The sequence below is a fragment of the Amphiura filiformis genome, chromosome 1 (genome assembly GCF_039555335.1).
Source record: "Amphiura filiformis chromosome 1, Afil_fr2py, whole genome shotgun sequence".
NCBI lineage: Eukaryota > Metazoa > Echinodermata > Ophiuroidea > Amphilepidida > Amphiuridae > Amphiura > Amphiura filiformis.
This window is the reverse complement of record NC_092628.1, coordinates 38,544,970-38,571,738: the sequence shown is the minus strand read 5'-3', so window position 1 is coordinate 38,571,738 and position 26,769 is coordinate 38,544,970. Positions and strand designations below refer to the sequence as shown.

General features: G+C 36.9%; 1 protein-coding gene across 1 annotated transcript; it reads right to left on the bottom strand.

The window, feature by feature from the left end:
* Positions 1-8,304: 8,304 nt before the first annotated feature.
* On the bottom strand, positions 8,305-26,769 carry LOC140146743 (WW domain-binding protein 11-like). Its single transcript, XM_072168621.1, is given in 12 exon segments — positions 8,305-8,485; positions 9,320-12,974; positions 12,977-13,462; positions 14,930-15,067; positions 16,261-16,502; positions 17,547-17,637; positions 17,918-17,980; positions 18,447-18,534; positions 19,438-19,535; positions 22,521-22,614; positions 23,427-23,458; positions 26,654-26,769. Coding segments are annotated over 11 exon segments (1,878 nt in total). The 5' UTR covers positions 26,718-26,769; the 3' UTR covers positions 8,305-8,485; positions 9,320-12,492.

Genomic DNA, 26,769 nt, shown 5'->3' with positions numbered 1-26,769 from the left:
TGTTTTGTCTAAAACTTGTGTTTGCTGCTGAGTATAGGCATATATAAATGTTTCCTGGAAAACTTGTGTATGCTGAGTATAGGCATATCCGAGCGAATCACAAAGATTATGATGTAACAATTTGAAACAACTCATTTCTGAATATTATTTATATTAAGACACACTTTTGCGATGAGAAAAAACAAGAAAAAAAACACAATTGAATATACTTTAAAAAAAAAAGACCACCACTGGGACTCGAACCATTCACATCGGTCAATAGTCAAAAGGTTATCAGTCTGAGGACTAATCCGCTACGCCACGCTGCCATTTCGCAATCAAGTAACAAGTTTTGTTCTTTTATAGTAGTCAGGTATCGGGAAAGTGTAAACTTGTATAGAGTGCTTGCACGAAAGGTCATGAGTTCAAATCATCCTCCAGACACGCTCCATAAGATATGCTAATGCATGGAGTACAAAGAATTACTTTGATCAAAACCAGTTAAACAGGTGATTGGTATTGTACTCCGTGCATTTGCATGTCCTCTGGAGCGTGTCTTTAGGATGGTTTGAACTTTGTTATCTTCCATACAAGCACCCTATAGTAGAAACCTCAAAATGTATCAGTTTACCATAATGACAAAATGGTCCCAAATTGACATTTTATGTTTTTAGGCCGCATCTCACGAAGCGTCACGTTCGTTTACATTTGCTATACCAATTGAAAATGTTTTATTGCAAAAGGAATGAAACATTCGTTTCATATATAAAATTTGTTAACAGTTAAGTTTACCAATTTGAATTGAAATAAATACGCAGAAACAACTCATTTCTGAATATTATTTATATTAAAATACGCAAATGCGATGAGAAAAAAAACCAAGAAAAGAAAACAAGAAAACAACAATTGAATATATATACTTTTAAAAAGACCACCAATGGGACTCGAACCACATCGGTCAATATTCAAAAGGTTATCAGTCTGAGGACTAATCCGCTTTGCATACGCTGCCATTTCAAAATGAAGTAACAAGTTGTGTTCAAATTTTATAGTAGTCAGGTATCGGGAAAGTGTAAACTTTGTATAGTAGAAATGGCAAATGTATCAATTAACCATAATGACAAAATGGTCCAAAATCGACATTTTATGTTTTTGAGGCCGCATCTCATGAAGCGTCACGTTAGTTTACATTTGCTATACCAATTGAGAATGTTTTAATTAAAAGGAATGAAGCATTGATTTCATATATAAAATTGTTAACACTTTACCATTTTGAATTAAAAGAACAAATATATATTTATTTCAATTCAAAATGGTAAAAGCGTTAACAAATTCACATAAGGATTATTCCTTTTCCTCCGACTGTTAACCTTTTGGCTATTGACTGATGTGCATGGTTCGAGTCCCGATGGTGGTCTATATTTTTTCTTTAAGTGTATTAAATTGTTGTTTTTTTTTTCTTTATTTTTTTCTCATCGCAAAAGCGTATTTTGTTATAAATAATATTCAGAAATGAGTTGTTTCAAATCGTTACATCATAATCTTTCTGATTCGCCGGATGTGCCTATACTCAGCAAACACAGGTTTTAGAGAAAACATAAATTTTACACGTTAGGTTATATCATAAAGGGTACATAACGTTTTAATAACATAAAAAAAATTTTTTGGAAAACATGCTGCAAAACATTGTGATATTGTACGAAAAATGCATTTGTAGTGTTTTTGAGTTATGAGACAAAAACGAAAACTGACTCAGTATCATACAGAAGAGGGCCATAATTACAAAACTTGTGTCATTTAGCATAGGAGGTGTTGTCAGTGACCACTCCCTAAATAACTCAACATTTTATCAACAATTTTATTATGATTCAAAAGGATATTATCTATTCTCTAATCGTGTGCAATATGAAGCTCATACAACATTCTGTTTTTGAGTTATGGACAAAATCGACATTTTAGAGCAGTTTAGAGCCATAATTATGAAAAGTGTGTAATTTAGCATATGGGGTGTTTTCAGTGACCACTCCCTAAATAAACCAAATTCTTTATCAACAATTATATTACGATTGCAAAGCATATAATCCCCTCTCAAATCGTGTGCAATATGAAGCTCATACAACATTCTGTTTTTTAGTTATGGACAAAAACGACATTTTAGAGCAGTTTAGAGCCATAATTTTGAAACGTGTGTAATTTAGCATACGGGGTGTTTTCGGTGACCATTCCCTAAATAAACCAAATTTGTTATCAACAATTTTATTATGATTACAAAGCATATAATCCACTCTCAAATCGTGTGAAATTTGAAGCTCATACGACATTCCGTTTTTGAGTTATGAGACAAAAACGAAATTTAGATGAAATATTTTGCATTCGGTAGAGACAATCAAGGAAAAAAGTCCTTGGAACGCTTGGCACACTCTGTCGAAATTCGTGCAGAATTTCTTATGTTCATGGAAATGACCTATATTGTGTTTGGGAAGAAACATGACATCTACAACAATGATTTACCCTTCCCCTATCCCCATCAAGCAATGTTGGAACACATTGGGGAACCGCTGAAGACATTGGCATTTCTGAACATTGCACGGGGGAGAGGGGGTGACAGTTTTCCGTTATTTACACGCAAGCGTTCCAAGACTTTTTTCCTTGATTGCAGGTGCTATAATACCCCTGATGTTAGCAGAAACAGGTCCATGTACTAGATCTTTGCAAGAGCTTTAATCTGACACCTCAAGTGTTCTGATACGACATTGTATAGTGAAGCTACATTTTTATTAGTACGTCCAATTTTTGCTAATTAAATATGCAAATTAGTTAATTAAATATGCATAAAATCTGAGTTGGAGCAATTTTTGTGATTTCATTATATACCTGTTACTTTGGTCCAAGTTATATATTTCTATGATCTTCCCACAAAAAAGTGTCAATTACACCTGTCCCACCTTAGGAATTTGATATCTGTACTTGAAATCTCAACAGTGAAAACTGTACCATCATGACCGACTCAATCTACAGAGAATTCAATTTCCTGTACGTTAACACAGATCAAGCCAAATGCCAAATGAGCCATATTTCTTTTCCAAACAAATTAAATCTTCTCCACAAAGGCCATTCAACACTACCCTGTGCTCCATACCCATTTTGATTTGGCCATACTGGGCTATTCCAGAAATTAAAGGCACTCCCCCTAAAGAAGCCATGGGATTCCCAAAAATTTTCACTATTTTTTTGCTCTGGGAATCCCCCCAAATGGTCATTATTCTCAAAACCATACAGAGCACATTTTAATTCCCAAGAAAAAATATCCTCTTTTAGGCTTGAGAATTCCCAAAAATGTTGGCAAAAATTTGACCGTCTTCTTTAGGTACACTGGGAATTCCCAATTTTTTAAATCATTTTTATTCCCATTTTTTGGATAAAATTTTGTTCTGGAAACTCCCTAAAATTGATGGTAAAAATTTACATGTCTTCTGGGGGTGCCAATAATATCTGGAATAGCCCATTATGAACTCTGTCATTGACATTATGACAGTTTAAATGACACTACAAACAGTTTGGTAATTGACTAGTAATATATTGATATTGAGACTGTGACATTTCGGGAATTCATCCACTAATAATTTAACTTGAATGACGTCATTATGTTATTGGCGCCATGTCACCGCTAATGAAGTACTTTCATCATATTATTGGGTGTAAAATTAAGCACAGATTCTACTTCAGATATCATGGTTATGTTGTCCATGGATGGGGGTACTTAAGAAATACGCTGCTCACATGTGACCAAATAAAAAACATTTATAGTGAATAGTGATTCTATTGGTCATACGGTATTTTTCCAGATGAGAAGCAAACAAGAAAATAGCAGCTGAAGGTGTTTTTAACAATGTTAAATTACTGTGTTAAATTCCAGGATTGTAAACCCTACACTGAATGAAGATGCTTTGATACAGTTGCAAACTACATCCGGGGGTCACTCCCATTGTGGCCAGATACACCATCCGCGATAATAAAAAGCGCGTAAAAGGGTAGTTTTTTCAGGTGGGTAGGCACGATCTGTGGCGTATCGTGTTTAGGGTGTCAAAAACATGAAAAATTGGAAAAAAGGGTGGCAAAATTGCAATTGCTATTACGCGGAAATGAAATTTAGGGTATGAAATTTGATGCAAGGAATAAAATCCCTGTTTAGGGTGTGAAAACAGGTGCGTTTACCTGTTTAGGGAATCGTTTTAACCAAGGGTTAAATCCTTCTTTAGGGTGCTTTTCAAAAGTTGATTATCGTGGATGGTGTACAGGCCACAATGGGAGTGAACCCCCCCCCCCCGGGACTACGTCACTGCCAACCAAGACTTTTTAAGCGAACCAGAGAAATGCTCAAAATTGCAGGAGAAACAATCAGTGGCATGGCATCATTCATAGTGCCCCCCAATTTATATGAAATTTTAGAAAATCCCATAAGAAAATGGCCAAAAATGGCTTGTGCCCCCCCCCATCAGACCCGGTACCCCATGATGACCCACACTACGCCACTGGAAACAGTTACAGGAGCAAGGTTATCTGCAGGTATAATGCCCATGCATTACGTATCACCGGGATTGGCACTGATCATTGATGCAGAACATTGTCCGTTTCTATTGGCTTTAATCTACTTTTTTAAGGATAAGTTCGGCAGAAATACTTAGTACCTGAATATCCATCGGTATTAGCGGGCAAATGCTGGAGGATGACTTTGTCTACTGGGATTTTTTTTATCCGTAAACCAAAGTATTCTGGCTTTTTTACTCCAACAGAAAATGCTGATATTCAAGTCAAGTCAAGTTAAATGTTTACAATGGTTTAAGGGTTTAAAAACACTGATTTTTTTTTTCAAATTTTGTAACATCAAGTCCAAAGAGCATATGTTTTTAGGCCAAATTTGGTGTTAAATGTTCTTGTTTTAGGTGAAACTTGTAGCCCTTGGATAATGTGGTTGCTTTCTGATTATAGAGAAAAAGAACTGGCCTCAACTAGCCCTACTATAGGGCATGAGAACCCCTATAATTCCAGTGACCGCTCCACCAAAACAAGGCTTTTTTTGGAGGGGGAGAGCAGTCACAGTGTTTAGCAGTTCCTGGATATAGCATATTTTGGGATAGTATGAATGGAAAGGCTCTGAAGGAGGGCTAGCCTCAACCAGTGACAAGGACTTTGATGGCAAATTTTGACCACAATTTCCTTTTAACTACCCCTAGCTTTGGCCAATGATGCACTTGGAAAGGTGGGGTCCAGGTGGAGTAACACACCTCCACCCCTCTGGCTACAACACTGGTCCATCAAATATATTGATTCTTGTAAGCTCTTTTGGCCGCAGTATTAGCAGTAAGTATCTACACAGTCCCTGGCTAAATAAAGTAAAGGGTTTGAAGTACCATCATCACAACATGATCATATAGAACACAACATTTACAAATAGCACAAACTACTAGCATCCAAACCGCATCCAACTACAACTAATACAAAAGCTGGTACGTTGTCTTAAAGATCTCAGGCTTCCATGATAGCCCTTGAAAAACAATAATAATAATTGAAGTAAGTGAACTACACTTAACAGAAGATGAGACTTAAATTCAACAAAGCTGAGTAAATAACATAAGGTATGTCCATATGGAGATTGAAAATGTAAGGTTTCATTTGGGATTTCAGATTCACTTGGAGTTTCATCCCCAACAATTTGTATTGCCAGTAAGGCAACACTTGAAGCTTTTCAAGGGAGGGGGTAAGGGTAAAACAGTACAAATGAACATATGGGGATGGGGATGTGCCGCAAACATGGGCTACATTTTCGGTCATTCGTTATATCAATAACAATCAGAGATGCTACTCTGTTTCACTCAAAAAACCTGTAACTGGTGAGAAAAACCTGAAAAAGCATGTGAGTGAATGCTGGCCAAAAAGCCACAAAACGGGTTGAAAAAGTGAAATGAAAACATGGGGAATTTGGACTAAAAAAATCTAAATTCATGCTGAAACCTGAGAAGTGGAATCTTTGGAAAATGAACCCCTTTTCTAGTCCAATTTTGGTGCATGGCTTGTTTTTTTTTCCAGAATGTTCTTGAAAAAAAAAAAAATCTGGGGAAAAGTTGTAAAACTCCTAGCAATTTGTGTTAAATTAAAAACTTGAGACTTTAAGGTACAGCGACATGTGTCCGAAAATTGGAATAGTGATTGGTCCACCTTGATTCTCAGTGGCACCTCTTTACCCTGTGCTCCATACCCAAACCAAACTTGAGTTACCCCCCTGGTTTTCAGCACCAGGGCAATAAAATCACATGCGAGCTTAATAATTTTGCACTTCAGTTTATCTTTGACCAGGTCGTTGTAAACTCAGGGTGATTCAGGGTTTCAGTGGTTGAAACCATTGTAAAATCTAAGAGGAATTTGAGTACTTGAAACCTCAAAGGTTTCATGCCTGTCTGAGCACAGTTATAATACAAGCTAAGGGTTACTGGTACTAGGGGAAACTATTTTCTTCTGGTGAAGAAGACAACAGAATATTATTGAGATGATTGAAATATTGCACCAGGGGTTACTGACATTAGGTGATGCTATTTGCTACTGGTTGCACGAGTCATAACATTAGTGAATAATATATTGTGCTTATGCAGTCAACCAGGAGCTACCGGGGGTACTTCATTTTGTATTTATAGGTAGGGATATGCAGATTTAGACTATACAATTTTTAAAAATGATTTCTGTTTACAAATTTACCCCATCTCTAAATCAGTTTTATGAAAATTGCACCTCAAAAGTTATACCAAAAAGCCTGAAAATGCACACCAAAGCTAACGCACATCCCTGTTCCGCTAAGTACCCATCAGGCTATACAGGCCTAAAATTAAGCCAAAAAAATGCAAAAAAATATCCAGACCATTAGGGCCTGCATAATGTTAACTTTGCCAGAATGTCAGCTTGAAAGCTCAAATGGGCCAATTACCCTGGTTCCGCCTAATTCAATAATTGCCAGGCATATGACTATACACAAGACATTTGTTTTACAAATTTAATCAAGAATTATCATTTTGCATTCTGAAAATACTATTAAAATAATGGACCTGGAATCTACAACACATTATTTTTTCCCGCTGTTGCCAATATTTTTTATCAGTAACCAGTATCTGAAAATTGATTTCTAGCAGCAAATTACTCAAAAGTATAACATCCAAACTAAATTCCACACAATTACTGTAGTGTCTAGGTGTTTCCACTTGACCACAAGTATTCAAAAGACTCTCTGACATCATAAACCACCAGCTGCATTCACATTTAGTTGTTCTGTTCAATATCTGTAATATCTCAATGTTTATGACCTTTGAGCTTTTTTCAGACCATGTATAAACAATTTATATGTAGGTAAACTGTTTGAATAATGTCTCTCTATTTGAAATTGACACTAGGCAAATAAACTGGTTTCCTTTCATGTACCAAAGTCAATTTCCCTCATAAATTCAGAAATGTTTGAAATTTACAATACCAATTATGGTACCATTATAAAATATCAATGATGACACACTCCAACATTTCTATGGTTGTAGTTCACTCAAATTGGCTACATTGTTTTGTGAAGAGTACATTCAAACATACATCCAGGTTCCAGAGCTGCCAAGAGCATGACCAACCCCCACCCTACAATGTACTACAGTTTGTTCGGCTTATAATTGGCAAAAATGAAGACTCGTAACATTGTGTATTGATATAGACTGGCATGCATGCAATTGGGTACTGCACTTCTCCTAGTAAAGCGTGAATGTGAATTTATGCAAGCGTAAGCTGGAACTATATTGATGAGCGCAGCAACAAAAACTGAATTATAAGCCGAACAAACTATAGCAGGGTGGGGGATTCAGGTTCAACAAAACAAAGAGACACACCAAAGTAACCCCTATAGTTTGGTATATTAACTGCTCAGTGACATATTAAAGTGGGTCAGTGCAATAGCTGCCATTTGTAGCTAGCTGCTATGTGTAGATGAGTACAAAATACTGTGTGTAAATTGCCAAAGGTTCACAGGGCAGCTACTGCACTCACCCACTTCTGGCACAGAGCAGTTGATATATGCGCGGAACAGGTAGATTAATTACACTGAAATTGTCAATCAGATGTGCCATTTGGACACACTGCATGTTCAGAAGCCCCTTTTACGCCTGGGCCCTGGGTGGTTGTAATGTCCTTGTTCCCCTTCCACCACTTGAACACATCAAATATGTGTACTTTTGAGCAGTCTTATTTTGGGAACAAAAATTAATTTTTACAGGTTGAAATTATACAACTGTTAGAGACCAAAGATTTTATTACAAAAGAGTGACACATTTTATTATTCCAGATATGAAATTTTCATAGTGGCATGTGTGTTACATAACTTGTATTGCACACAGTGCATTAAATGAGCAATTTATGAGAATAACACAGGATCACCATGCTGTATATTGCTAAGTGATTAAAAAATATGACACCGTCTACACTGTCTCTCAGGCTGCGTTCACATAGAAGCAGTGTTCGAATTAAGGAAAAATAAATGGTTGTCCCACGGACAACCAGATTACAATTTCTGGTTGTCCGTCTAAGTTTTTGGTTGTCTGTAGGCCTACAAAGGTGACTTGGCTACAGATTTATGATTGTCCGGCGGACAACCGAATCAGTATTTTTGGTTGTCCAGCGACATTTTTAGTTGTCCCGGGCGAACGGACAACCAAAATTTCGAACGCTGCATAGAAGTATACTATTCGGGTATACGGTGCACGTTTTGCAGGTGCATGTGTATAGCTTCAATCGAGCAAGGCAATTTCATAGTACCGGGTCACATAAGGCTACGATCGCATAGAAGTATACTATTCGGGTATACGATGCTGGTTTTGCAGGTGCACGCGTATAGCTGAAATCGAGCAAGGTAATTTCATAGTACCGGGTCACATTAGAGCTATTCGAAAAGGCCGTATACCTGGGTATAGTATAGTATAAGCTAGTATAGTGGGAATCGTGCATGTTCGATTTTAGTGCAACGTATACCGTCCTAATTTAAAAAACCTAAACCATATGTGGGTAAATTCATTTTTTTAATAGATGCACTGTCTAATTCTGCACATTATGACACCTCATTGAATGCAATGTGACCTCAAGAAGTAAAGTTACAAGCATTTGATAAGACGAAGAAAATGGGTAAACTGACAGACTCGGTATTCGCTATACGAAATACGCTCATTCGATCAGGCTGAGTTCATATAGTATACTCCTATATGAACTCAGCCTGATCGAATGAGCGATTTCGTATAGCTAATACCGTATACTTCTATGTGAACTCAGCCTAATGAATGCCTGGGCATGGGCACTACATTTTCAAAACAGATGAAAAGTCATTTGGAGGCATTATTTTTTAATCAAAACCACTATTTCCATACACAACTAAATACATTTTATGTTACTCAGACATTTCTGCTATTTTAAGTGGTTTTTCACATTTGATATAATATTTTGCCTTAAAAAGTGTAGTCTATGTTTGTAAGATGGGAGCATTTACTAAAAACACAGTAAAACTAACTTTGTTTTTATGTTTGTTGCTCACAAGCCCAAAGAGAGATTTAATTGTGTTGACAACTTCCAACTTGTAAATTTTGTGATGCAATCAAACATAATTACATAAACAAGAAGAAAAATGCTAATTAAAGCTATCACTGAAAGTAATAAAATATTGCAATTGGCATTTTATCTAGTGGCATACCAAAACTTCATCACATTACAAAATAGGGTACAATAATTGCATTTCTTTTATTCACTATTGATCTGTGATTTTATTTCATGACTGTTGCATTATTTTGATTATGGTTTGGATGTCATTTCAATAGAGGCGCTACAACATATTTGGCAGCCATACAAAACAATTTCACCAACAATAAAGCTAGCCTACAGTGGGTAGAAAACAAGATGATTTGTAGGTCCAACAAATTGAAGAGTGTTTTTTCCTCTCAGTCCACCTCCACCATGTTCATCATTTTACTAATACTCACAGCCAGTGGTATATTCCCAATGAAAGTGCTGGTGATTGCTTTTGAGAAGGTTAAATTAATATTAATGTGACTAGTCCACAATTATAAGATGTTCAGTTTTTAATAAAATAGTGGCTCATTACAAAGTAAATGAGTAATAATATGTTGGATTGACTGAGTTTTAGAAAAACATTCTTTAATTTTTTATCTTCATAGTACAATGGTTAATTCAAAATCTTTGAAGAATTGTTCACATTGACAATTAAAGTAAAAGTCCTCACTTGCATAATTGCAGGGCTTCAAGCCAGCCCTGGCAAAAAAATATCTAGGAACATTTTGAATGAAAATATAGGACAAATATAGGTCAGCTAAAGTCAAATACAGTGGGTATCAGTGACAAGAAGTGGAAAAATCTCCCACACAGACACTTTCAATTGTATATTATAATATTCATTAGTGCAAATTTTTAAAAAAAATTGCTAATTTCTCTAAATTTGGAAAAAAAATACAGGAATTATAGCTTTATAGGACACTTTGAAAAAATAATACGAAGTGTTCAAAAATAGAAAAAATAAGAAATATAGGGCTGCTTGAAGCCTTGTAATTGTTCACATACGATAATATATCCGCAGTTTGTGGTCCTCATGGACTTAGCATGCGCGTAGCGCGAGCAACCTCTCTGGATAGTATATAAAAGCAATAGAGCCCGAAAGTAGTGATAACGACAATAGTAATGTTTAAATTTTGAAAGAAAAAAAACACCAAAAACAAAAATAATCTAAAACCACCCATTTTTACCCACTTGACTTGTTTTGCTAATTTAGTTTGCATTGATTTCATTGGGTCTATGGAATACAGTAAAAGTGGAAATTGTGCTACATCTATTTTCACACTTTTAATATTCCAATGAACTACCCTTTGTTTATAAGTTAATGTAAGTTTATATATTTTAATCAAATACAAGTGAAACAGTTCAAAATTGCAAAGAAATAATCACATGAAAATTGTCACAGTACTTACCTTCTTCACTGCTGATTGAGACTAAATCATCAGGTGCATCACATTATTTTGGTTCACCTCAAGTTCAGTAGTGACGTAGGTGCGTATTTTGCTGATCGCAGTATTAAATCACGCCCATAAAGTATATCGTACAGAGCGTTCATGGACACATACAAGGGCAGTTTGTCAGCATGCTTGCGCCGCAACTACGTCAAAGCATTGACATCATTATTGAACTCGAGGTGAACCAAAGTTTAGTGATGATTTTTGATATTGGTAATTTTTATGGCACAAACAATGTTCAAGCACCACAAGTATATACGAAAGCTAGAAATAATAGCCAACTAATTGATTACGTTAGTTAGTCAATTCTGGTATTATATTTTCACATACTGATGATGTTCCAGATATATGTCATTTAGTAATATGGCAAAAATTCTTTTTGATGAAATCTTAAAAGAGACAAATACTGCATATATCCATAAGTAGAAGGAAACTGGCACAAGTTTGGTGGCTGCTTAAAACAAGCTCATGACATAATGTTTGATACTACGGCATATCCTTACAATATCTGGGAATTACATCTGAAACTGCGCATCACATGGCGATGCACCTGCAACATATCTGACAAAAGTGTGCCAAAAACATGGAATTGTCTGGTTTGTCACTGGTGATGTATGTCCATGCTAATTTTGCATATTATTTCCTCATCATAAATGTTACTCCATTGTAGTAAAAGAATGTTGTAACTTCAATTCCAAATACAGTTAGTCAATGAAAAATCTGAAATCTGCTTTTGATATTTTCTTTAAATTTGATTTGATCTAAATTGTATTTCATATTTGACATATGCCACTATGTGATCATAGACCCACTGATTTACACTAAAAAGTAGGGTTGCACAACTTCAGCTCTTCAGCACTAGTTGGTACCAAAAAATTGTGACTATGATGACTATTTGCTGGTAAAATCTGACTAAAAAGTCAAAGTAATCTATTGAGATATGATTAAAAGAAGGGATTGTGCAAGCATCATATTATAGAAACACCCACAACTCAATTCTGCATGTTGTGTAAACTTCTCCAAATTATATGGAAAGGACACTATGGGCTATTCCAGTACGTTGTAATCCATACACCCCCTATTGAAAACAAGACCTTTATTTCCAAGCAGGGAGTGTGAATTTCAAATGGGGTTACCTGAATGGGTCATCTAATTTCAAATCTACACCCCTGTGCTGTGCAGGAGAATAACGGTCATGTGACTGATGTCTTCCATAGAGGGAGTATGAATCTCAACTGGAATAGCCCAATATATAGCAGACTATAACACCAGGTCATAGTTGAAAGTTGTGACTACCGTTAATAGTCACAACTACAATAACATAGTCAACTTAGTCATGTAACCTTGCTAAAAAGTGCCTCTCCATGTGCATGGCATTGAGGCACTGGGTGTCAGTCAAATTCAGTTTACTTACAATATGCTGACAACAATTTCAATCAAAGTAGCCTTGCATTTCTTTCATGAAAGCATCGTAAGCATCGTCCTTTGTTGGTGCAGGAACAGTTTGTTTGGCTTTTGGTGCCGGCCCAGGTACGGGATTAGTTTCTTCCTGAGTGGTCTTGCCACCCTTGCCTTTGCCTTTCTGATCTCTTTTCACACGGACCGATACAGGCATGAATCTGGTCACCTCTGCCTGCATGTTTCTGATTTGTGGTTTAGCTTCGATCGTAGCCGACGATTTCTTTTCTGACATAGTGTCCGGTACTTTCATCGGTCTACGATGAATACTTGGTTGTGCACTAATGATATTAGGGTTCTCTGGCAATAAACTTGGTGGCCTCATGCCTGGCGGTAGCATGCCTCTCTGCATCGGAGGCATGCCGGGAGGCAGTGGCAAACGAGGAGGTGGACCACCTCTCAACATAGGTGGAATACCTGGTGGAGGACCAGGTGGAGGTGCTGGCGGTCGTCCAGGGGTGGTGCTCTGGCCATCATCCTGGGCGGAGGAGGGGGAGGACGTAGTGGAGGAGGTCTGGCGAAATTGGGTGGTAATCCTGCTGGAAAACCAGGTGGTGGTCCTGGTGGAGGTCCTGCAGGTGGACCAGGAGGGGGACCTGGTGGTGCTCGTGGAGGTCCACCGATTGGTGGTGCACCCGGAGGAGGACCAGGAGGTAATAGTCTCTGTGCCAATGCTTGCTCCAAAGTTGGTATCTTACGCTCCGGTTCTTTCTTACTGCTTTCGGCTTCATCTTCATCTTCTTTCTCATGTCTGTCTTCCTCACCATCATCCTCCTCGTCACCTTCCTCATATTCATCATCCTCTTCCTCTGGTTCAAGATCAGGAATCTTCTGGCCGGCCATCCGCAACATCATTGCTTGTAAAGCCGTCATTCCTGGTGGCAGCTTCTGTTCTTTGGTGGTTGGTTTATCTTCATCAGCAAATCGTACGAGTCTCTTCTTTCCTGTAAGTCAAACCGCAACAAGGAATCATTAGTTAGTAATCAACCTGGGAGGGTACTCAGTACAAATTACTAAAAACATGGGTAGCATTTGGCCTTTTGGTATATCAATGACCCTTTTTCTAGGCCAATTTTTGTATATGGATGGGTCCTTTTTTGAAACTTCTCTCGGAATATAGCCCAATTTTGCTTCCATCTAGCCAAATTTTTTAAATTTTCCCCAAAATGTGGGGGAAAATTAGTAAAATATAAGACAATTTGGGTTAAATTCGGCTGAAATTTTTGACATTTGGTATACCAATACCTCCAAATTTCTTGAAAAATTGGTATATTGATGGGTTCACTTTCAAATTCTCAGCAGCACACTGCACACTCCTACCAAAACCAAACTTGAGTACCCCCCGGTTATCAATATATCATCTATAGGTTATTTCTTCAAAGTTTAGTCTTTTTTCATCATTGTCATCATTCATCACTGTCCTCCTCTTCCACTCATCACATCATCTCAGTAACTCACTCCATCACTAGAAGTATTTGCTTTTGTTTCTTTGATTGTGAGCATGTCATGTGCACTCATCTGATTTCAATAATTCACACATACTGACAAACCCCAGGCAAACTATTAACCATTCCCATTGTATTACAATGACTATAGAGGGCAACATTATCAAATATATTGCAGTTGTTTTTGCCACAATGATCCCTTGAAAAATTCCCAAAAGGCAAGTTTACTGGTTATAGTACTCTGGTATTTGTTTATTTGACTGTCAGTATGTGTACTCATCTGATTTCATTCATTGTGATTCACATACTAATATTAAAACCCCAGACAAAGTTGTTAAATAGCAGTCAAATTAGCTCAATCAGTGAGGCGTTGTTACACTCAGGTGTATGGTGATGCGGGTTTGAGCCCCAGCGCAGTCCTTAGTTTGTTCTGGTTAAATAATTGAGCTAACTTGAAAGTCGCCTTGGCAAGGATCTAACTGCTTATTGTCTTGATTACCCAGTAGTTATAAAAGGATGTTTAGAATACTGTAGTTGTCACAGCCATCCCAATGATTTGGGCTATTCCAGTTGAAATCCATACACCATTAAATGGAAGACCTGACCTTAATCTCATAGAGGGGGTGTAGATTTCAAATGAGAGTCTCCTATTCAGGTAATCCCATTTGTAATTCACATTCCCTGTGTGAGAGATGAAGGTCATGTCTTCCATAGAGGGTGGATAGATTATAACTGGAATAGTGCAATGAACTAGGATTTATCACTAGTCACTAGTCTTTATCACTAGTCATCATCATCATCATCATTGCTAAATTCCTGCTGTCCCCTTGCCACCATGGCAAACTTCATCATCATCATTGCTAAATTCCTGCTGTCCCCTTGCCACCATGGCAAACTTCATCACTTCCTCACTGCCAAACTTTGCCTTGGTTTTTTGTCTAATGTTTGTTAGCTTTGTGAACTCACCTTTTCTTTCATCTACATCTTTCTTTCGTTCATCAATGTCCCCATGGTCGCTGTCGCTGTCCTCTCCTTCACTCATCTTCTCGCTTCTGTCACTCTCTTTGTCACTGTCATCTTTGTCGGCATCAGAATCTTCCATATCTGTAAAAATTTGAAAATAAATGGTTAAATCATATTCGCCATGAATGTTCCATAAATATATGGTCAGCAAAGTGATGAAAATCTTACGATTTGCATTAAATTTGTCAGCAAGAATTGGATTTCATTCCTGTGCAGAATTAACCCCATGAGAACTACCTGCCGATTGGCCAAAAGAAGTATTCATTACCAATTGGACCAATCAGCAACATTGTTAGAATAATTTCACAACTCAAAACAATTGGGGTGAATTATTTGCAAAGCTTCATTCTGATTAGTGATTAGGATGAAGATATCATGTCATTGACCAATCAGAGGCAATGTTAGATCGGCAGGTAGTGTCTAAGGGGTTAAGTGATAACTGTACCAATGGTGAGTGGTATATTTCTAATCTACTTCTTCTAAACTGTAATAATTTCCAGTGACAATGGTCTATGGTTCTCATTCACTGCATATATTTTTAACTATTCACTAGTGTTCAGAATTTAAAAATTTTCTCTTTCACCATGCAAAACAATTCAAATTCTTCAGCAATATACTAATAAGTTGAAAATATGTTTAGGGATTAACAGGCAGCCTATACTAAATTTCTCGAAACAGTAGCATCCATGTGTGATACATGTGCGATCACAGGTAGTGCATTTGCAGCATTCTCTTGGTCGGGCTGACATCACAAAGGGGAAATAGCCTTGTAAAACCAGTGTGCGCATGTGCAGTCCCCCTTTCTCGAGCTGGTTGCAATGTTCCCGGATGTCTGACCGAGGGAATGCGATGTGGTGTGAGGCAACTGTGACCTACATAATACACCACCACTGATTGTGCGTGTACACACATGGACGCTACTGTCTCCAGGAATCCAAATGGATTATATACAAGATCTTGATGAAACAGATCCGGTCCCATAATCAGGACCCAAATCTGTAAATTTTCCAATCCACAACTGCATGACTCACATTACACACCCTTTCCTAATGTCAATTCCCTTCAGGCTATTTGTTTTTTTGCTTGCTTTTTTTTTCTTAACCAGGTGAGGTACAATTCCCATGCTGATGAAAAGAGCCACATTACTCCCAACTCTTCCAAATTACAATGTGTTTCAATATGGTTTCCATTTAAAACAAAAGCAAATGTGGTCATACCTAGCATGGAATACAACTTGTAGGGAATTAATTACCTTTTATTTAGTTTGAGCTTACCTTGATCCTCAGTGTATTCATCATCTTTCACTTCCATATTCTCATCCTTTTCTTCCTCCTCCTCGTCCTCATCTTGAGACCAATGAGGAGGCGATACAGGTGGCTGCATACTTGCCAACACGTAAGGAGGCAGACCTGGTGGAGGACCTGGTGGTTTCTTGCCTGCTGGAGGGCCATATGGAAGGCCTGGTGGTAGTCCTGGGGGTGGGCCTGGAGGAGGCTTCAACTGACCAGGAGCTCCTCTGAGAATGAAAAAAATAATATCAAAATGGTGACAATGTTTTTAAATATGGTATAAAACATGAAATGGATAGGTACAAATAAGAAATGTAACACCATGATCATATTACAATCTGGCTTTCTTTAATTTTTAAATTGTAAACACTACTTTTTTGTGGATGAAAACAACATCAAATTACACCAGTTGCTGACAGTAATGTTGTTCTTGATAGAGAATAAAAGGCCCAGCATGATTGGCTTTGGTCATATACCAAAAATTGATTTTCAAAACATTCAAATCCCTTTGCTTGATCACATCAGATTGAATCTTTCATAACTGAGATTACACACAGTGAGCAGTATGTATTACAACAATTCATTTTTCCAATCAGTAACTTTTTAAAATAAAGAGTTTTTGTTTTACCTTCTTCTTAAACAAATTGTCAGTTAAGTGTAAGAAGGTTGTATGTACCATTTTGTCAAAATTGAGTTTTTGGTGGATCATGTGAACATAGAGGTAAATGTACATATTTTAAGTTACTTCACAAGAAAAAAAGGACCTATTCATATTGTGTGAATCAGCATCGGAAATGTTCGCAAAATAATCACATGGATGCGAGCGTCTTTACACGCCCGCGTAAATACATATAAATGCTCCTCAACTGCGTGCATTAATGCAATGCACAACTGGCGTAAGTGCACGCTCAAGAACTGCGTATAATGATGACCCGTTTTTAAAAACTGGGTCATCACTTTGGAAAACTTCGATATGAAAAGGTCTATACGTAACAACATCGATACACAAAAGCACTTCTGCAAAATGACCACAATGGTTTATATGATTTTCTTGCACTAACACACAATATATAATAGCCATGCAAATGGCAATCTTTAAAAAATATTACTTTCAGCTTTGATGAATATGTTCTTAATAAACTGTGTACAAAAGAAGGTATTTTAACTGTTAACTGTACCGGTGTCAACTGCATTCAAGTACGCTTAGAGGGGCACAGGCATGGAACATTTCAATCTATGTGTTTATTAATCTACGATACCCCTGAACTCACCCATACGCTGATGTTTTCTTGAGTATAGATGGTGGTTGTGCTCCTGGCAATGGGATATCAGCCGGTAAGGGAATCATGGAGGGTATCAAAGCTGAAAGGGAAAGAGCAAAACAGAACTGTTAAGAAACATTTTAAATAAATTCTTAGTCCCTTTAAGCATAACAGCTTTGCGTTGATCAAAGAAATTAAACTTAATGAATCATATTAGTGATGTGTTGCTCATGGAATGCAAAATAGAGAACCAAATTATTTCATCATGTGCTATGTATATGTTTTCAGATTTTGAAGCACGAAAGAAGTGTAATACAACAATTTTCCATTGCATTACACACAAAAGTAACATGAAGTCCTTGTTGGATAAAACGACTTACCATCAGGTGTTTCTGGTAGAGGGATGGAATCCACTTTGACCTGGTGAGCATCACGGATGGCCTCTGAAATACAAACACAAAACACAATTATGAATATTTACGAAAATTGAGCTGCAACATAAAGAGAGCTTCAATTTACAGCATCAGACAAGCATAAAGTGTAAAATTTATAAAATTGTAAAGAAAATAATACGATTTATAGAGCCCAGTTGTCATCGTTATCGCCACTTTTATCGCCATCTCCATTGTTGTTGTCATCATCACCATCATCATGTATGCAGTTCTACAGTGAACACAAAACCTTACCAAGCAATAACTGGCATCATGAAACAGCAGCCTGGGTATGAGGTAAAACCGTCAGTCTCAAATATGATTTTAAAGTCTAGTTGATCTTAAATGCCATTCCATGGCTTAATAACAAAGTAAATGTTTAATTAGGTTACCTGGAACAAGTACTCAAATGTGATGCAACATTTAACCTTAATTACAAAATTTTACTTGAGTTAAGGCCAATTATTCATAGACTCACCATATTCTTTGATTTTCTCATTCCTTTTCTTCTCGTATTCTGCTTCAATTCCTCTATATTCCAAGTATCTATCTGGATCTTCACGTCCCTGTCATATACAGAAGGGCAAACACTGATTAAAAGAGGGAGTGATAAATATTCATATCCTTTTAGAAAACCATAAAATGTTATACACATGGGTTTTAGCTTTAAGGAGGATCATTTGCAGACAAGTCGTTTTGTACATTCCTTTTGCATTTTGTTAGGTATGTACAAGCAAACATGATAGCCTCTGCTATGGTCAAAATGAAACTAGATTTATGACTGCTCTTCATGACTTGTGACTCTAGGTAAAATGAGGTGACTGACTCAAGTGATATTCAGCGGACTCAATCCCATTGACTGGTGACTTGGCTTGACTTGAGCTAAAAAACAGGCTGAATGACCTGACTCAAGCAAATTGTTGGTGACTTGTTACAACCTTGCTGCTCTTGTTGGGGGGTGTTAGTGGGTACTACATATGACTTGAATTACATGAGGTGATTTGATCGGAGAGGTAAGACTCCATACAGTTCTGTGTGTAATACTATGAGACATTGCCATATTGGATTGTATAACTCTTATGCAATTATTTAAGGCATGGGGAAAATGAATTTCATAATCATTTAATTGGCAAAATTAGCTTGACATATTATTTACTAGGGCTTGATGATATTGATAACTCAATGTAAGTAACACTATAAACATATATTTTGTAGAAAAGAATATTCTGATGATATATTAAAATGAGGCTGGGTGCACATTCTGTCAATAACAGCTACTACCTGTAGCACGTAAGTTGCTTATTTTATTTCTAGTATTCGATTCAACCATACCTATATAGCTACTACCTCAATAAAAGAAGTACCACTGGGGTACCTCTGGTGGTTCTTAGAACTGAACACCTTTAACAGTAAGTTTGCTACACTGGCTAATGCCATACCACAGTCAAGGATCAATAATGCATACTTACATACAGTCTGAGGACTCGCTCATATGTCTCCTTGATCTTCTTCCTCTTATCTTTCAGTACTTTCTCATTCAATTCAGTCTTGGTTTCTGGATTCAGTTCTTTTATGTGGAAAAAGCATGAAATATTAAAGTTAACAATTTTGTCAGCATGTAAATAAAATGGTTACAGGTCAATAGTCCAAAGGGTCATTAGTCAGGAAACCTAGTTATAAATCCTAATCCTAACCTATAACCTAAGCCCTATTCCTAATCCAAACTGTAACCCAAAACTTAACCATAACTCTAATTCTAACACTTACCCCCCACCCTTACCTCCACATTCTCAACACTAACCCTAATGTTAAACATAACCTTATCCCTAACCTTAATCTTAACATAAACTATCCTGTACCCTTTACTGCAACCCTTTTTTGACTAATGACCCTTTGGACTGATGGACTGTTCCTAATAAAAAAAAGGTCTTAAACAGTTGTCATTAAGAGCCAGTGTTCTATGAGGCGATAGAGTACAGAGTGTGGAAAAACTTGGTGTTCCACCTCACTGATGATATCTAAAGACATAGACAAAAAATCTTTTGAAATAATAAGATTTTTGAGGACAGATTTTGGCAGCATGGAAAAATCAATTAATTGAAAACCAGCCAAATCAGTACCCAGTTCCTACTGAGAAGCCACACAGTACCAAGGTGAAGATCCACTTGGCCATAAGTACAAAAATACACATGGTGAACATTACTGTCATCAGACAGTGTAATGAAAGGCAAACTTGTGCAGAAATGAATTAAAATGTGCTCCCATAGTTCTCCTTTTTATAAAAAAACAAGTACCGTCGGATCCGTAGCGGTCGCTGCGGGACAAGGAATTCAATTTTGCAGTGTTGGTGTCTTTGAAGCAGGTTCAAGTTTGACCCCTATTTTGACCTGTAACCCCTCTGTGAGCTTAACCTTTGAGGGCGCTCATCTTAAAATAATGCCAGAAAGGGTATTTCCATCCACACCAAAAAAAAAATCAAAATTTGAAAAATTGTGTTCGGAAACCAATTTTGGACACTTTTGATGTCCAAACGATTTTCTGGGAAAAAGCGTCTTGACATCAAAAGTGTTCGGAAACCGATTTCGGACACTTTTGATTTCCAAACAATTTTCGGGGAAAAAGCGTCTTGACATCGAAAAGTGTTCGGACACCGATTCGGACACTTTTGATGTCCAAACGATTTTCGGGAAAAAGCGGCAGCGTCAAAAGTGTTCGAAACCGATTTCGGACACTTTTGATGTCCAAACGATTTTCGGGAAAAAGCGTCTTGACATCAAAATTGTTCTGAAACCGATTTCAGACACTTTTGATGTCCAAACGATTTTCGAAAGAAAGCGTCTTGACATCGAAAGTGTTCGAAACCGATTTCGGACACTTTTGATGTCCAAACGATTTTCGGGAAAAAGCATCTTGACATCAAAAGTGTTCGGAAACCGATTTCGGACACTTTTGATGTCCAAACGATTTTCGGAAAGAAAGCGTCTTGACATCGAAAGTGTTCGGAAACCGATTTCGGACACGTTTGATGTCCAAACGATTTTCGGAAGAAAGCGTCTTGACATCGAAAGTGTTCGAAACCGATTTCGGACACTTTTGATGTCAAACGATTTTCGGGAAAAAGCGTCTTGACATCAAAAGTGTTCGGAAACCAATTTCGGACACTTTTGATGTCCAAACGATTTTCGGGAAAAAAGCGTCTTGACATCGAAAGTGTTCGGAAACCGATTTCGGACACTTTTGATGTCCACACGATTTTCGGGAAAAAAGCGCCTTGACATCAAGTGTTAAATCCCTAATTTCCCTTAATTCTTGTCAATTTCCTTAATTCACCAGAATTTCCTTAATTCTCTTCAATTTCCCTTAACTTCCCTCAATGTTCCCAATTTCCCTCAATTTCCCTCATTTTCCCAAATTTCCCTTAACTGCCCTCTATTTTCCCAAATTTCCCTTAATTCTTGTCAATTTCCCTTAATTCACCTGAATTTCCCTCAATTTCCCTTAATTCTCTTCAATTTCCCTTAACTTCCCTCAATGTTCCCAATTCTCCCTCAATTTCCCCTCATTTTCCCAAATTTCCCTTAAATTCCCTCTATTTTCCCAAATTTCCCTCAATTTCCCTTAATTGCCCACAAAATCAATTAATTCACCTGAATTTCCCTTAATTCCCCCAAAATTGCCCTTAATTTCTCCCATTCCCCCCAATTTCCCTCATGTTCCCCACTTTTCCCTTAATTGCCCTATAGGCCCTCTCCCTCACCAAGTAGTACCATAGCTATGCGACAAGCGATGTTGACGTAACAGCATTTTTAGAAATTGTTGAAAATCGTGTAATGCCCTTTAATGACCTAATTAGCATATTTCTGGATGAAACTCTTTTCCAGTATGGGGCGGTACCTGCCTTCCCCCTCACCAAGTACCATAGCCATGCGACAAGCGGAAATTGTTGAAAATCGTGTAATGCCCCTTTAATGACCTAATTAGCATATTTCTGGACGAAACTCTTTTCCAGTATGGGGCCGGTACCTGCCTTCCCCCTCACCAAGTACCATAGCCATGCGACAAACGACGTTGACGTAACAGCATTTTTTAGAAATTGTTGAAAATCGTGTAATGCCCTTTAATGACCTAATTAGCATATTTCGGGATGAAACTCTTTTCCAGTATGGGGCGGTATAGGCCCTCCCCCCTCAACAAGTACCATAGCCATGCGACAAACGATGTTGACGTAACAGCATCTTTTAGCGTTTGTTACTAACGGACGGACGGACTAACGGACTAACAGACTAACGGACTAACGGAGAGACATGGTGACTTATAGAGCTGCTACCCGCAGCTAAAAAAAATCCCACAGAAAACGCATTAATTCTTTTAAAGTTATTGTGAGTTTCATTTAATGTCATCATTTCTATGTCTATAATAAACAGCTGGGAAGGAGACATACAATAGTCCATGAGTATCTTATTAGCTCGCATGCAAGGTGTACAAAATTTTTTTGGTGATACTGTATCATACTCAAGACTACAAAAGCTAAAGATAATCAAGTTTACCATACCTAATTCATCCAACAACTCCAGATCATGGATGAGTTGGATAGGATCTTTGGTTTTCAATACTGCTGCACGAACCATCATACGCTGCTTTTTGTTCTGTAAATGTAAAATAAGAATATGAGGATAAAGCACTTCATAAATGAGGGAATGGCTGACTTTATTATTAATGCATAATAAGAAGATCCCTAGGCTCAATATAAGTGGTGTAATTTCCGCCCCATGTGCATGATTTTTCTCGGAAGGGGGAATGTACAAACCCTTATTATTATTATATTATTGGACTTAACTCAAGAACTGCAAGAACTATGGAAAAATAAGTATGATAATTGGCTCCCTTCCTGAGGATCATTATTACTTGATACACTGCAATTTTCAGTTATGGCTAAAACGGGGAGAACTATATGGCTCCAGGCCGCGGATGACATGATAGAGAGAGACGGCAAAACTGCTCAGCCATATGCAGTATGCACTTTCCATACAATCGGAATACGGAAGTAAATCGGATCTGAATTTCGCAGCTGCCGTGATCACTGGTACGCCCCATTCAATTTACACACTGAGTGATCAAAGCCTAACCAACACGGCGAATTTTGGCGACTCTCACCCAGTAATAATCAAATTTTACTGTATTTAATTAATTTGAAGGTTAGTTTTGTGGGGTTCATTATCGAACCCCAACGGTTTTAGCTTGTAATAATATTATTTATTAACTTAGGCCTCCTTGTTTGTGATATTTTAAGCATTTTAAAATTTCAAAATAAACCCATTCAATTACACGGCTGACAAAGGAAATTTACTGAATTTAGAGAATGCATTGCGCTCACCAACTGATGGCTCCTGCTATAACACTCAAGTTCAACAAAAATTACCTAGTGCTACTGTGACACAATGAACACATGCTTAATTACCTTTTTTAGTTCCCTTTTTCTGGCTTCTTTTCCTGCAAAAAAAATGAAACAAAACTGATATTAGTTTCAGGTTTAAAATCAAGAATTTACTTCCACTGCCATTAAAGAGGCCATGTATCCCCCACTGAAAATGATTATTTACAGTCCAACCTCTCTTATCCGGCCATGATGGGACTAAGCACTGTCTGGAAAAGTGAAAAATCCAGATAAGTGAATTACATGTAATTCTGCATTGAATGTCCCAAGTACTGAAATTGTGACAACAAAATATTGTTTTAACATGGGGTAATAAACACTAAAAGATGGCTTAAGGGATCTAGAATGAGCGTTTATTACGTTTTGACAGTATTTTTGTGGGACATGAGAGCACCTCAGACCTATCGAATTGCATTCTGAATCTGAAGCATGTCTTTCTGATATCAAATAATTTTCATTTTTGAAAATCACAATATAATACAAATTTTATGACAAATTATAAAAATTTGATATTTTTCCAATTTTTGATATATAAAAGTCCTCGAAGTAAATTATATAAATCTAATGATATATTCTTAAAGTGTATGTAGCTGGGAGGAAAAGCCGACGGTCAGTTGAAAATTTTGACCTTTCATATTGAAGATATGGATTTTTTCCCAAAAAGACCTATTTTTTTTTTGGTGTTTTGGAAAAAAAAATCCATATCTTCAATACTGAAAGGTCAAAATTTTCAATTGATCGTCGGCTTTTCATCCCACCTACATACTTTTAAGTATAAATCATCAGATTTATAAAGTTTACTTCAAGTACTGTTACATATCAAAATATCAATTTTAATGATTTGCCATAAAATGTGTATTAAATTGCGAATTTCAAAAAATCAAAATTATTTGATATCAGAATGACATTCTCCGTATTCAGAATGCAATTCGATATGTCTGATGTGCTCTAATGTCCCAAAATAAATACTGTCCAAACGTTCATACCCCAGCCCTTAAATGCAACATAGATATGTCATTCTAAGCATTCAGAGCATGGAATTAAGGTGTTAAATCATCAAAAACATGTTTTCCTGTGAAGATTTCACAGCCGGATAACAGAGAGATCCATATAAAAGAGGTCTGGATAAGAGAGGTTGGACTGTATTATAAATTGCAACACAACCACTATGACTACATTTGTATGTCTGTCATGAGGCCAAAAAGAAGTGTTTGCCCTTTCCGACTGACCCAAAAAAACTCATAAAAGTTCATAAGTTTTGCATGTTTTCTCTCCCAAAAGTGAAATAACAATTTCTAAGAAATATTTTGAGTGTACAATCAACTAAACACCACATCTAATGCTCAATAGCTTTAGTAACGCTGTAAGATGAAAATGGGTGGAAATGCCCATGGGGAAAAATTGTCTCTTTTGGGCAAAAAAACAACAACTTTTTTTTTGGCGTTATGATCATGAATAGAGTGATATTATTCATCAAGTTCATAAGTGGAAGAGGAGAGATAATTTGAATACACATATCGACGGGTCATTGACACGTAACTCCATTTTTTACGAAAATGAGATTTTGAAATCAAATTTTCAGAAAAATTAGGATTAAGCACTTTCAAATAAACATATGTGCCTGGACACCTCGAATAAGCCGTAAAGTCCCTCTCTGGTTATTTTTACCTTTTTACATATTTGCAAAGAGCATGTTTCAGGGATTAAAATGACACCTCAATGAACTTCATATGACAATCAGAAGCGAAGTTATGGCTTGTTATAGGTTGTCATGAATCAAAACGCGAAACCGAGAAAAACGCGTTCAAAGTTATGGAAGCAAAATGACCGTTCATCAGATGGGCTTCAGAAAATGTGGATTGTTTCATATTTCCACTTATCTCTTTAAAATAAAACTTTGTATGTGTTTAGAAGAAAGCTTTTAAAAACATTTCAAATCTGCAAAAATCTCAACTTCGCCAAAATACGAGATTTGCATATATTTTCACCTGTAGCTCGAAATGAAGTTTGCCGAGTTTACGGCTCATTCGCCGCGTCCAGCCACATATAGAAGTAACTCCATTTAGCACCCCATTGAAATCAATGGCAAGTGAAACATAGATTTAACTACATAAGTCAATGTGGACCATTGTCTTTAAACTCATTTTCCTCAGAATGGCCAACGGAGTTACATCTTTGTGTCACTGACCCCTAAATAGCAACAAAAACATGGATTTTGGAACAAACTAAAGCTTGTATGATGAAATAAAGGCATGTTTGTATAGCCAAAAACATGTCTAACCTTTATTTTAATTTGATAAATTTGTAATTTTAACCGTAACATAGCTCGGGTGGTCTAAATAAAAGATCGCACTTTATCTAACACAATAAAACGAAAATGCACTACACTACTAGTACTACTACTGATAAATGACACATCTGATGATTTCCCTTACTCATGAACTCTAGCTTGGAATTTGCACACAATCACACAATATGCATTCAATACTAGAGTGCTTTGCTATCATTTTTTGGTCGGACAGCGGTGCAATTTTTTGCACCGGGGGTTATTTATTCTGTTAATGTTGAAATTTGGACGAAAGTTATTTTGATGAGTCAACTGTATCTTTTGAGCAAGATTTGCCTATTTTGGACAATCTAAAATTTTGCTGAAGTGTAATTTTAGCAACATTTTTGATGCAATCGCCTGTCGTGATCGGCTGTGTTTACTTCTTAACTTCCATTGCTTACACGGTGTCGTGCTTAACAGCGAATCCGACTAGATTTTGAATGCAATGGTCAGAATGTGAAGCTATCGTTGAGCAAATTCTTGGCTAGACTTCTCAAGTAATCATTTGTGATGTGATCAAGCAAAATCAGTCAGAAGTCGGAAATATTGATTTTCAGATACAGCATTTGTTTGGGAAAAGAAATTTCTTAAGTTAAATTGCTGTCTTTTGTTTTGGAAAAATAACATTTCAAGTTGAAGTGAAGATCAACTGTAGTCTGTAACGTTCGATCTTTCTTTGGAATCATGGGAATGTTCAATTTCTATGGGGTTTTCTGCAAAATGTAGCTTTACAAATACCTTATACAATCATGTAGAAAAATGAAAATTGAATATGCCCGACTTCAGACTGATTTTGCTTGATCACACCACATATTTGTTGACCAGGGTGCAAAATTCGGAACCCAAAATCCAAATCGCGACCGAATTTACATTTTGACTAGATAATTTCGACATGATAAATACAATAAAACGGCATACTTACTTGCTTGATCTGTGGGGTTCATATATTTACCACTTTTCGTGGTATTAATGGAGCGACGCCCCATTTTGTTTAATAGAAAATACGCACTTCTGATGTAAAAAATTTCTTTCCCGAAA